The sequence below is a fragment of the Bombus vosnesenskii genome, unplaced genomic scaffold, assembly GCF_011952255.1.
Source record: "Bombus vosnesenskii isolate JDL3184/JDL3185 unplaced genomic scaffold, Bvos_JDL3184-5_v1.1 scf7180000013883, whole genome shotgun sequence".
Taxonomy (NCBI): domain Eukaryota; kingdom Metazoa; phylum Arthropoda; class Insecta; order Hymenoptera; family Apidae; genus Bombus; species Bombus vosnesenskii.
The window spans coordinates 1723505-1737493 of record NW_022883264.1 but is presented as its reverse complement, the minus strand read 5'-3'; the positions used below and the strand labels follow the sequence as shown (position 1 = coordinate 1737493).

The 13989-nt window shown below is 39.4% G+C and overlaps 1 protein-coding gene across 5 annotated transcripts in view; it reads left to right on the top strand.

The window, feature by feature from the left end:
• The window catches only part of LOC117239049 (neurexin-3-like), a 308456-nt gene that overhangs the window by 151405 nt on the left and 143062 nt on the right, over positions 1–13989 (top strand). For all 5 annotated transcript variants that reach the window (XM_033504318.1, XM_033504315.1, XM_033504317.1 and 2 more), the window contains 2 exons: positions 5522–5629; positions 9576–9768. In XM_033504318.1, coding sequence (XP_033360209.1) covers positions 5522–5629; positions 9576–9768 — 301 coding nt within the window. The remainder of the gene's footprint in view (positions 1–5521; positions 5630–9575; positions 9769–13989) is intronic.

The following is a 13989-nucleotide window of genomic DNA, read 5'->3' as shown; positions in this document are numbered from 1 at the left end:
GCTGTCACGGAGCTGCAATTACACTTGGTGCAGCCCGCGTCGCGTCTCTCCCCGAAACCGCTCTGAATTCGAAATTACAAGCTGCCCCGCTTCGAAAGACAATCGGCCAACACAAAGGGCGTTCGTTCCGCGCACAGCTTTCGGCTACTTATGCGGAACCTGCTGGACGAATAGCGGCGTCCGGTTCTTCCCGGCTAATAAACGAGAGACCGGCTATTTTCTAAAATGAACTTCAAACTGAAATGAAAAGATGCCGATCGAAGTAAAGTTGAAACGAAAGATGACAATGGGTGGTTCACTTGTTCTCCCGTTTTTCATGGATTTTGTTGACAATCGCGAAGAAACACCATGAAGTTCGATGGTTGGCTGGGCTCCAGTAGAGTAACACGATGCAGCGTCAGACCGAGCGAATCTTTTTTATCTTTCACGATTTTCCGACGAAACCTTTGGCATAGACGTATTCGGGAGATGTTTGGGATATAATTTGCATTTCTTTATCTTTTATTAAGACAAGCAAATGTACGTCGAACCGAATTCGGTGTGTTGAGAAAAATGTGACGAGCGTGTTGGGTAAACGTTTCGTTGATCGGAAATCAAAATGAAGAAAGTTTGTTCGAAGAAGAAATCGCAGTGTTTGTATTTTATACGTCGCTGAACTCATCTTCCTCTCTTCGTCGTTCACTCGCGTTCTTCTCTTGCACGTTTTGGTAAACATTTCCTTGCCCAATCGCGCAGACTGATTTTCAGACCACCCTGTGTGCTCGAACGCAGCTACGAGCTGCTTTCGAGACTCGCATAAACTCTATCTATTTTTCGATAAAGCGATCAGGCTACTTTGTTGGTGCTTTCGTCAAGACGAGAACACGGACAATTACGTTATGTTTGAACTATTATAGTCTTGATATTGAAGAGTAAAATGGCCACATTTAAAGCGAGACAGCGTTAAAAGGTGAACTGTACGAACAATGCAACTCACGCTTAACCGCTATGAATCCACATCAAACGAAATAGCTGCTATAGTGGTGGTTCGCGTTCCTTTCGCGGTCTCCTGCTGTTCTCGTTTCTCTGAACTACCGAACGACACCGTAAAATCCTGTCACGTGTTCCCGTCGCATTTTCCGGTGAAACAGATGTCCGATAACTCCTTTTAGTCGTCAGGTCGAGCAGTAAAGATTTTTTATTTAAACGCGCAGCAACGTGCCTCGTGTTATAACTTACACGTCGAAACGTTTCAAAGAACAAACCCGCGAAGATAATATTTTCGAGTCCTGAACCTGTTCAGTTGTTTCATAGTAACTTGATAATTTGACGTAATCGCAGACTGCTGGTAAAAAAGGCGGCAAAATTGAACAATCTTCGCTTTTCATCGGAAAACGTTCTTTCTTTTATATTCATTAAATTACGCATCATTTATTTTGTACTATTAAAATAAAGACCACAACGTTTGGCAGATTAGGTTTCACGTTTGTATAAAGATGCATTGTTTAAAAGACATGTTTGTAAAAGAAAGACACATTCGCAGCACAGCAATGGGAAACAACGTAGCGTAGAATTGAAGTGGAATTTTCCTTTCCTAAGAAGGATAACGTTAGAGGATGACGATGATGATAATTCTTGCTCGATAATACCAGAAGATGGTGTCGCAACCTCGTCTCTACAGAGACAAATATTCTATAAATAGGAATAAGTATCGGTGAATTGTTTCTTGGCTTTGGTCTATGCCATCTACGTAAACGAATGGGGCATTGAGTTTTCTTCGAGACTAAGCAGTGCCACACGCAGGTACAATTTTATTTTTCATCAATTTCGATGCATAAGTTTTCTTTCCTTGCCGTGAAACTTGTTTGTCATAGTATTTTCTACGATACTTCATACTCTTCGATTAAACTCTTTAATTTAATTCTTTGACTCTTTATTATATTGTCATTTATTATAGATTTATTGGGAATTTTACTCTTGTGAGCCATCATGGGTGAATTTTCACTCTAAACGATAATATTCTAGAAAATGATACATCTAATATATCATAGATCTTAATTCTGGTAGATCGAAGATCGTTAATCTTAATAATCTTATTAATCTTCATTGAATAATCGTAATTGAGTAGTTAAGATGGTTAGGTCGATTACTTTCTATATTTTCAGTACATTAGTAGATTGCTAATCATAATAATCTTATTATCTTCATTGAGTAATCGTAATTGAGTAGTTATCGTGTTAAGATTATTAGGTCGATTACTTTCTATATTTTCAGTAGATCAATAGATTGTTAATCATAATAATCTTATTAATCTTCATTGAGTAATCGTAGTTGAGTAGTTAATATGATTAGGTCAATTACTTTCTATATTTTCAATAGATCAGTAGATTGCTAATCATAATAATCTTCATTGAATAATCGTAATTGACTAGTTATCGCGTTAAGACGATTAGATCGATTACTTTCTATATTTTCAGTACATTAGTAAATTGCTAATCATAATAATCTTCATTGTATAATCGTAATTGAGTAGTTAAGATGGTTAGGTCGATTACTTTCTATATTTTCAGTAGATCTTAATAATCTTATTAATCTTCATTGAGTAATCGTAGTTGAGTAGTTAATATGATTAGGTCAATTACTTTCTATATTTTCAGTAAATCAATAGATTGTTAATCATAATAATCTTAATAATCTTCATTGAGTAATCGTAATTGAGTAGTTATCGTGTTAAGATGATTAAGTCAATTACTTTCTATATTTTCAGTAGATCTTAATAATCTTGTTAATCTTCATTGAGTAATCGTAGTTGTGTAGTTAATATGATTAGGTCAATTACTTTCTATATTTTCAATAGATCAGTAGATTGCTAATCTTAATAATCTTCATTGAGTAATCGTAATTGAGTAGTCATCGTGTTAAGATGATTAAGTCAATTACTTTCTATATTTTCAATAGATCAGTAGATTGGGGTTAGGTGCTACAGGATTTTGTTTTAGCAAAGGTAAAAGCAAGGAAACTTGGTTCGAATTCATTACAGTAGAACCTGCGCAACTCGAATCTCAAGAGAAGAGTTTAAGTCGTCGAGTTACGAAGATTTTAAAGCTTATCGGAGCTTGCCTTCTGGCAATAAAGAAGCTTTCGACTTATAAAGAAGCTTTATTATCAGCTTTATTCTACACGTGTTGGGTTTGTCCTTTTATAGACGTTCAACGACGCAATGGCACAAATTAATGATAGAAATTATGAACATTTGCTTTTCAATTGACTGACGAAAAACTATCAGTTTACATGAAAAAGCACACGGTAAGCTACAAAGATGAACTGCGATTCTTCGAATTGAATCGAGTTACAAAGATAAAACAAGGCGTCTGAACGTGAACGAAATCATAATTTAATAACAAAATTTATATTCTTCGATTATATTTATATTTTGCATACTTATCTATATAGAGAAGAAATTACAGCAAATTTCTTTTCCCATTTATACGAAGCTCCCTACAACTGAGCCCAGTAGAATGAACAAAGTTGTAGTCCCATTGCACGTAGCTTTTCGGAATTGCAGACGTTCGAGCTACCGAGGTTCTACTGTACCAGAATCTACACGACAGAAAGAAATTTCCATACGATATAACACGTTAGAAAATTTCGATCGTCGATTTTATCCTATCAACGATACGTCGCTTAATGTTACGAGAAAGGGAAGATTCTATTTGCAGAGTAGAATTGAAAAACTAAATATCCACGTCGAGAGAAGAAGAAAACTTTTCTTGCTATCTGTTTCCCAGAACCACTTTCGATCTCCCTTCCAACTTGTAAAACGCGAGCTTCTCTACCGCGTTTCTTCCGAATCTTCGTGTACCTTACCCAGACACCTTCCGTCTCGTACGAACCTGCCAGACTCGAACAAAACGTTGAAAACCGTAGATCATGTGATAGCAGCTACAGCTAAACATTTTCCAATTCAACTTAACTCAAGTATCCTAAATCCAACACCGACACTCGACGTTGCTCTCATCACACGAGAACTCTATTTCGATAGGAAAACTCGTCGAGAAATCGTATCGTTAGATCGTCGGTGACACGTAACAGTTGTGAGCTCGATCGATTTTCGGTTAATCTCGAGACGCTGCATTTGCATTTGCATCGTACAACTAACGCGTTAGAAAAGGAAGATGAAGACGAAGATTCTCGTAGATACAGACTGATAAATTGATAATTACGAGTTAAATATAACAGCATCGATCGTCTAACGCTGTCATCGAAGCTATGCAACTGATGATCATCGAGAAAAGTATAATAGCTCGTCCATTCGCTCAATTTTGCTCAACCAAACTTAACACACTGATACGCTCTAAAAAGCGTATAGTCTGAATTCCCACGTATTTGTTGGATTATTTAATAAACAATTGGGAGATTCAGAGGAGTATAACAAGTGTGAGATTTAATAATAATAATAGTATAAATGTATATTGTAAATTGTATGAAAGGTCATCATCATCGTTTGCCTAATGTGAATCACTCGGTAAAGGACGAGTGAAATCAACTCGATTGCTACTATTTCCAATATTATTTTCAACTGCTGCGCTATATTCAACAGACTGAAATTCCATTTTCGACCGCCTCCTCGTTGCCGAGTAAAAGGTTCTCAAAAAATTGTTTAAACATCGGTTTCTTACTGTTCAAACATGTAACGTAAAAACAATGTTCGCAACGTTTTGTTTGCAGCATCCATTGATTCCTTTACTTTTTTGTTTAACAGTTAACATTTACTTTAAGATAGCGCATCAAGTATAGTACGTAGGACGCTGATTATCGTCATGTGTCGAGCTGATTGCATAGACGTAGAATAAGAATGAAATTCAGGTGTCTTGAAATTAAACAACCTGATTGAAAAATCTGCACAAAAATGGAAACTCTCGCGCGATGTCACCGTACGATCCAACGATAGCAACCGAAGGACGAGGCAAAATCGCGCGACTCGCGGCTAATTGTTTCTCCCGTCTCGTCACGGATCTGACGTTGTTAGTCCTTTTTCTCTCCTAGTCCGTTTTTTTTGTTTTTTTTTTTTTTTGTTTTTGTAAATCCGAGAAACAAGCAACAAATGGGTCGCAGGAGAATTTTGTGGCGATGGGACACGCGGCCGAGACGGAACTGCGGTGAATTTCTCGATGGCGAAACGTAAATCAGTCAGCCGCAGGAGACTCGGTACCGCAGCGAAATTGAAGTAAAAATTCCACGAGCACGAGAAACGTGATTATTTAAGCTGTCATGCATGATGAATGGACTCGTGCACGACGAAGAGCAGGAAATTTTGGATTCCGAACACGCTGGACCACCGACGCTGTCCATGTTCTCCATTCTTCTTCAGGACGTCGAGGGATTTCGCTCTTCCTTCCGCCTCTTTTTCTCTTTCTTTTTCTCTATCTATCTATCTATCTATCTGTCTCTCTTTGTCTTCCTTTTCTTTCTGTTTTACGTCTTTCAGAAGTGGTAGCCAAGAGTGGAAGGTATTAAGAGACGTATGTCTCCTGTGTTTCAGGTCCTGCCACCTTGGAAGGCGGCCAAGTCCGGCAGTATATCCTTCAAAATCCGGACCAACGAACCTAACGGCTTGATCATGTACAGCCGTAGTGGAGCTCACACGAGGGTATGTAAATTTCGTTTGATATATTGTTTCTTCCTTTCTTTGCTTCTTTTAGTCGGCGGACTGCGCGTAGAAAGTATTCGTAAAAGCATTCGAAAATACTTTTAATTGTTACGTCGGACGACACTCTACCTAAACCAGGCCACATACCGCGGACAAGATGGTAGTCGGATGTCTTCAGATCCTTACTACGTAGCCTCGATGGTCTCAAGTACCCTCCATAAATCTCAGGAACTTTCTAGTCAAGGTCCTTCAGACCGAACAAATATTCTTTCACTGAATTGTTTTCTAAAGTTTATCGTCCACCGCGGGTTGACGCGGGAAAGTTGCCTTTTCTCACGTACGAGGCCTCTCACTAGCAACTTTATCTCGAGGGCGGTTAGCATTCTTCCTCGCCCACCACCATAGCAAATAAGCAATTAACAACGAAGCCTATTTCCCTCGCTCTCCTAGCCAAAATTGTCATCGACAAATCCGATGGTCCCGTGCGCTGGACACACCCATCCTCGGCTTTCCTCCGCCACAGCATCGTCACCGAACTTGGCTGATTTTCCATCTTTCAAACAGTCGACATCCTTTGACCGGGTTTCCACCCTTAGATCAGTCACTTACTTAACTTACACACGTGCACCAGCGTAACTATCTTCTTTACAGAGTTGTTGGAATAAACTGTGATTTAGAACTTGTTATATCAGCGTCATATTTAAGTGAACTACCTCTATTATCCTAATCGAAATAGGGGATCGATCATTTCGTGGCGTCGATTATCTAATCGTAAGGGGAATTTACGACTCTCGTTGACGTGCTTCCTCGCGATCGCGAGTGGTCGTAACAGTAGTCAATGGCAGGGAAATTACTATACAGAACATGAAGAGAAATGTCTCTTTAGTCTTCTTCTAATCAGAGTTTTGCTCGCTTCAGCAGCCGGCTGAACGAGAAATACGTACGCGTTTTTACGAGTCTACAGAATAATTTTCGTGAAAAAGATATGCTTTGTGAAAATATCGTGGAAATATGTGAAAAACATATGCGAAAATATATAAAAGTGTCCTTGGGAAAATAATCCGCTTCAGAGGAAGAAAAATCTTCTTCGTGAATTTTATTTTTTAATCGTCCGCGTTATTCCAAACACTTTGAAATTTACTGTTAGCACTGCGTTGAGATTGGATCATCTGAGTGTAACTTGGCGAAGCTCGAAGCCAATCTGAAAACGTATACGAGCTACTGCAAGTTAAGAAGAAGTGGAACAAGGACGAAGAAACGAAAAGAGATGGAAGAGTTAAATACCAGTGGGAAAGATCGGCGGGAGAAGAATAAAGAAACGAATGTGGAAGAACGATAATGTAAATGAAAGTTGGAGACGACGATCGGTTGAAAGTCGATGTCTTTTCGAGCGAGAAAGCAAGTGATAACGAAATGGAATTGTATGAAATGGCAGAGGACAGGCGATTGAATTACCAGCCATGATGAAAATGCATTTTTTATCCGATCAAATGGAGAATACTGTTTGGAAAATTGTTGCTGGAAGACTGAACCGATACGGAACCGTAATCAAATTACATCGTCGCTGTTGAAAAACCTGCGATCGTTTGTCAAAGTAAGAGACGAATTTCTACATTGATAAATCGTAATTTACAGAAATGGTGGGAATTTGGAATGTATCGTTCGTTCAATTTAGTTGACGTGATTTAAAATGCTTTGTTATATAGCAACATTTCGTTTGAAAACTTGAGCCTTTGGTAATTGTTAGTTAAAATATTGTACATCGAATTTCATCGAATTATGCGCCATATAAACGAAGATATAATAAACATCCCTTTGTTGTTTATATGCACAAAATATTCAGGAATTATATTTTAATTAAAAAACTCGCACGTGCTATTGTTAAATCAATCGTTGTAAAAACAAATGCTCCATCGTTGTGTAGAATAAAAATTCCATTGGGCTGTGTATAGCATAAACGATAGTATCAGCTTGCGATGGAAAACTAAATAGACAACCGACTGAGCTTCTATTTTCGCTAATCCGAAGATGAACGTTCTACGTACAAAACGTCTCGTGAAATATCCGAATAGAATTACCGAAACTCTTCGTCAGATATTATTCGTTCAATTACTAATACATTTAATTAACGAAAACCTAAAACGAATCATTCGGGGAGAACGTAATTAAAATCACTGATAGCACCTCGTTAACAGAACGACGAACCACGTCCGACCGATTTCACGTGAAATTATCGAATCCTTAATTAAACTCGATAAAATCGTCGAACAATCGGGAAATGAATTTTGTAAGATGCATATGCGAAAACTGCGGAGGAAGAAGGCGATAATTTAATGCTGAGTCTGCCGATTTTTCGTGGAACGATAACGTTGGATGCACGACATCCTCCGTTTTATATTATTTCATCGAGTTAAGTATGATCCATTTTCTTCTGTCAAGATAGAAATCACAAAGTTTGACGGATTAAGTTTCACGTTTGTTAAAGATGCAGCCTTGGAAGAGACGTGTCTGTAAAAGAAAGAAACTTTCCGGACAACCTAATAGCTGAAAACCTGTACCTAACCCCAACCTAACCCCATTTCCAAAATTGTTGCTCTAAAAAACGAAGCCCCACCACATGAAAAATCTTCGTCCCACGCTTTTCGCTTATTCGTTCGCGAGGAATCAGCTTGGCGAGTTGTCGCACATCCTCTGTATATCGCAGAATCTGCGCGTTCGACGAACAGACCGAGAGACAGGCGAGGCAGATCCGGGCCACGAGTCGGCCAAACGACGATCGAGAGGAAATGCATTTTCGTCGCTGCAGCCGAGTTTCCCTCGCAGCCGCCAGTTATCTCGGTTTAACAATACCGCCTCGTAATTCCCACAATTATATTTCAACGTCGAAAGAGGAGCAGCGCGGGGCTGGCGTCAGCGTCGCGAATAATCGCGGCTGCGTAGCGCGCAACGGCGTGAAATAAATCGGAAAGTTGCGAAAACCGGGTTCTCGTTAAGAGCGCCAGTTGCTCATTAGCGGAATCACCGGATCCCGCGAACAAATGCTTGGCCGGTCCGCGTTCGTGTCTGTCACGCACATTACTAACTCTCTGTTTGGAAATACACGCGTTAACACATGGCTATTAGTCGCGAAAATAAATAATAAAAGAGCTTGCTCGATCGTATTCCTCTTTTCTTTAATTTCTCGTTCGTCCCTTGGTCACGTCCCTTGCTCGGGTTTCAGCGACCAGAGAGCTGCGCGTATCTTGGGGACATTTTTTCAACGTCAAAGAACGTCCACGTGCTCGATTGTCACGCTTGTTGCGACTAACAGTTAGTGCTGCTATTTAGCAGGAAATATAAAAATTCGACAAACTTGGGAAAGAGATGAGAATCGTTTAGGAAAAACGAAGAGACAGTAGCGCGTGCACTTTGTACGTTCACTCGTTCGCGGGTAGTTTGATTATTTTGTTGAGGATTGTGGATCTTTGAAGCCGAAATAATGTTACAGGAACGCTAAATTTATACTTAGGATTAATATTAGAATAGTTATATATTTGTTTTATTGACGATTGCTAAGATATTCATCGATACACACTTGCGACTAGTTCTTCGACTGAACAGTTTACATTCGTCTGTTTTCGAGACGCCGCGCACACGCATACCTCCGCACACTGACACCCGCATACAAGTATCTCTACTACGCATTTAACCCAGTGCAGCCAGAAAATTATCTCAATATATTTAGAAACGTTGAAAGCTTCGCGAAAGTTGTAAAGTCGCGATTTTACCCACCGATGGTAAAAGTTTTTTTTCTTATTTATTTATTTACATTTTACAATTTGTCCAGTAGGACATTTGGTAAAATATTATAGCTTAGTGATATAGTAATGTAACATGTGGATGGCTACCCCCACTGGGATACCATCTTCGAACAAGATAAAAATAAAACGTCGTTTCCTTTTTGCAGCAAGATCTCTTCGCCTTCGAGATCTTCAATGGTCATCTGTACCTGCACGCTGACCTCGGAAGCGGACCGGTGAAGGTGAAATCGTCGAAACAACGAATCGACGACGGCACGTGGCACGACGTGGCACTTCGCCGAGTCGAAAGAGACGGACGCGTCACCGTCGACGGTTCCATCGTCGAATTCCGTACACCAGGTAAGCAGACAGAATCTTTGTCTTCTTTTTCTTGACTCTTCTTTCTTTTTTTTCTTTTCTTCTTTTTTTTTTTTTGTTAAATTTTCCCACTCGTTCGTCAGGATGTATGGCGTTTATCGTCTAATCTACGGACTACAGGCGGAACTGTAAATCCGGTCGGTCGACGAAATAAACGACGAAGGAGGGTAAAAATGCGCGGGATCGAGAAGCAAGCCACTCATAATTCAGAGTTACACGCTCGAGGACACTTATCTGCAGGTGCAGCTAACCGTTCCATGCGTGGAACGTAATAAATCTTGCGCTCTTGCCTTTTTCTACGATCCTCTGGTTTTATTACCGCTTAGTAGTTACCCTTCGTTAGATCTGTCTTTTTAGAAAGTCGCTCGCTTTTATTCGCTACCTCGGTACTACGCTCCTGACGATCACGATTAATCGAGCGAAATTTAGAGCTCAGGCTCCAGTCGTTTAGATCTGGTCGTTTAAACTACGATGGCTGGACATTTATGGTAATTCGTAATGGTTATTGTTCTTGGAAAATCTTCTTTTTTTTCTTGGTGTATAGTTTTTAATATCGTTCTATGATTAGGCGAGAGAATTTTAATATAATGCGATTGGAAATGACAACGAACCGGCTAGCTTCTGAGATGCGAGTATTTAACACAGGAGCGTTCAACGATTTGGAGAAACAGATCATCAAAGAATGAAACGGTGACTGCTGCTGGACCGGTTTTAAAGATTTTAAATAACTTGATAAAGGTATAGTTTAATTTCGGTTTCATTGAGATTTAATAAGCTTTCGTTTTTGTAAGAATGTTTGAATAGAAGTAACTTGGTGAATAGAAGAACAGAGGTTCTTGCACTGGTTCGTTATAAAATAGAACATGCCGATTTCGCTTTGCCCCTTCGATTTATATCTTCTATGGAGCTCGGAGAAGAAGCGGTACATGTCGTTTGTAGGAGAATAAATTTTAGAAAATTTAATTGTCCGAGGGAATTCCATGGTAAATTAGAAACTTGTTAAATGATAATCGACAAGCATCACATTTCAATTTCACATTTAATCCAACACTTCTCTGAACGATCTTCTATTGGAATGAATCAATTCGGATTATTATAAATTATGTTAATATGAAAAATTCGCGTCTAATGTAGCTCCTGATCGCTAAGACCAAAGAGAAGATTCTAAAGGATCTTCTTGAGTCGTTCAAAAGACAATTTACATCAAACCTATTACATTGCTAAATACAATGTTTCTGAATATATTCGCCAACTAACTAAGAAATAACAATAACAATCTTACGACAAATTCCCATATCATCTTACATATTACCTTCAAATGCAAAATGAAAATTGTAAGTAATCTGCTCGAGCAATTCCAAATACAATCCAGATCGAACCTGTGTAGCTCCTCATCGTCAAGGCCAAAGATAAGATTCCAAAGGATGTTCTTGAGTCGTTCAAAAGACAATAATCTTACTTATGACAAATTCCCATTTCATCTGACATTTTACCTTCAAGTGCAAAATGAAAATTATAAATAATCTGCTCGAGCAATTCCAAAGACAATCCAGATCGAACCTGTGTAGCTCCTCATCGTCAAGGCCAAAGATAAGATTCCAAAGGATGTTCTTAAGTTGTTCAAAAGACAATATTCTTACTTATGACAAATTCCCATTTCATCTGACATTTTACCTTCAAATGCAAAATGAAAATTGTAAATAATCTGCTCGAGCAATTCCAAATACAATCCAGATCGAACCTGTGTAGCTCCTCATCGTCAAGGCCAAAGATAAGATTCCAAAGGATGTTCTTAAGTTGTTCAAAAGACAATATTCTTACTTATGACAAATTCCCATTTCATCTGACATTTTACCTTCAAATGTAAAATGCAAATTGTAAATAATCTGCTCGAGCAATTCCACAGACAATCCAGATCGAACCTGTGTAGCTCCTCATCGCCAAGGCCAAAAAGGATGTTCTTGAGTCGTTCAAAAGACAATATTCTTACTTATGACAAATTCCCATTTCATCTGACATTTTACGCTCAAATGCTAAATGAAAATTGTAAATAATCTGCTCGAGCAATTCCAAATACAATCCAGATCGAACCTGTGTAGCTCCTCATCGCCAAGGCCAAAAAGGATGTTCTTGAGTCGTTCAAAAGACAATAATCTTACTTATGACAAATTCCCATTTCATCTGACATTTTACCTTCAAATGCAAAATGCAAATTGTAAATAATCTGCTCGAGCAATTCCAAAGACAATCCAGATCGAACCTGATATCGCCAAATACAGTACAACGTTGTCGAATATAATCGAACAAGTAACTAAGAAATAACAATAGCAATTTCAATAGGCAAATTCTCATTTAATCTAACTTCTCGTCGCCAAATGCAAAGAGAGAATTATAAAGGATCTCCTTGAGCCGCGCAGAAGACAATCAGAAACTCCTGGTAGATTTAATCGCGAATTTATTCATAACTCTGAAAACTCCGGTGCCAGGATAGGGGAAAGGATAAAAAGTCAAACAAACGGAGAAGTATAGGGAACTTTGTGATATAGCTTCGGGCGGAGCTTTATTAAACCGATAAATAAACAAAAAGGAAGAGAGAATTGCCGCAGCGGTGGATTCTTCATCGACTTCTTTGTCGCCCAGCTCAATATACAGGGTGTTCTCTACTCGTCCCGCAACATCGTATGATCTACAAGTGAAAATAAGGAGAAAATGTTACACGAAGTTTGCTCGTAAACGCTTTGTTACAAAATTGTAGGTAAATAGGTGTTAGCCTGAATAGATGTTAACAAATACTGAACCATGTGGTACTTTTCTTGCAGGAAACACACGCTGGTGTTCTCGTACAGCAGATACCACGCACAAACATAATTCGGCGTATTCCTCGTTTGAAAATAATCTTGGCATTTCTACACGACGCTCGATACTTCACACGATAACCAACTACTGCAGTAAATAGTCAGAGAACAAGAAATGTGGCGCAGGTACAGGCAGAGTAAAGACGATCGACTTTCCGCATTGTTCAGCTTTAAATCTGCTGTTCCGCACCATTTTTTTTTCTTCTTAGTTTTATTTGTAGATTATGCGCCTACGATGTTGCCGGAAAAGTAGGAAACACCCTGTATATCTCAGAATAATAGAAGCCGGCACTCGCCGCTGGAATCACGTTCTTCCTGGTCTCTCTCCAGCCACTTCCGTCTTGGCCTGATTCTCACACCGTCGTCTTGCCGAATTTCCCGCCGATTTTTCACGTACGTGTACACGATGGCGGAGTGTCGTAAAATTCCAACCACGAACGATCCCCAGTGGCTTCTTTTATTCTGTTATTTTATTATTAATTAAATTGCAACGAATTAAGGAATCGAGTTGCAACGACACGACTGTATCACTTTTTCATTTTATTGACGCAGTTTACTGCGATCACCAAATTGAAATTCAAACAGCAAATTGTAGCTACTTCGTACGTATGACGAGTATACTCGTCGAAAACAGCTAACTGATTAAAATAATGCAAAACGAGGAAGAGAAATTGTACAGCGAACAGCAAACGCGCTGCTATCTGGAGTATGAAAAGTTTGGTAAACTGTCGCTCGCTAATCTCGAATACAGCTGAATATTGGAGCGTGTTCGTGGTGTTAGCGTTAACCGAAAGAAATTCACAACTTGGGTCGAATTGTGTATTTATCTAGAATGAACGGTAGCGCAAGTTTCACGAAGCTGTTGGTGGTCGCTGGAATTACACGGCCAGTTAATTTGTCCGTGAAATTCCCCTTTGAGAACCGACCCTTTAGCAATTTCAGCCTCAAAACTGTGCTTCGTCGCCTCGCCTGGGACGAGTTTGCGCGAATTCTTCGAGTGTGAACGCTTGCTGCGGGCCAACTGCGCTCGTAACACGCGAAAAACCCCGACGCAACCGGCTTAAGCCTTCGCAATTAAGCTTAGCCTACGATTCCAATTGCTGTCCACTCTGACAATTTCCTTTCCCCACAAACATCTTATCAAGAACCGATTATACCTCGTCTGTTGCGGCGTTTCAATCGTCGCGGATGAACACGACGAGAGAAGAACGCAATAGACGCGTCATCGTGTTGAATTGCTCATTTTAATATCGCTCTATGATTAAGCGAGAGAATTTTAATGTAGTGCGATTGAAAATGAAAACGAACCGCTAGCTTCTGACACGCGAGTATTTAACAGCAGCGTTGA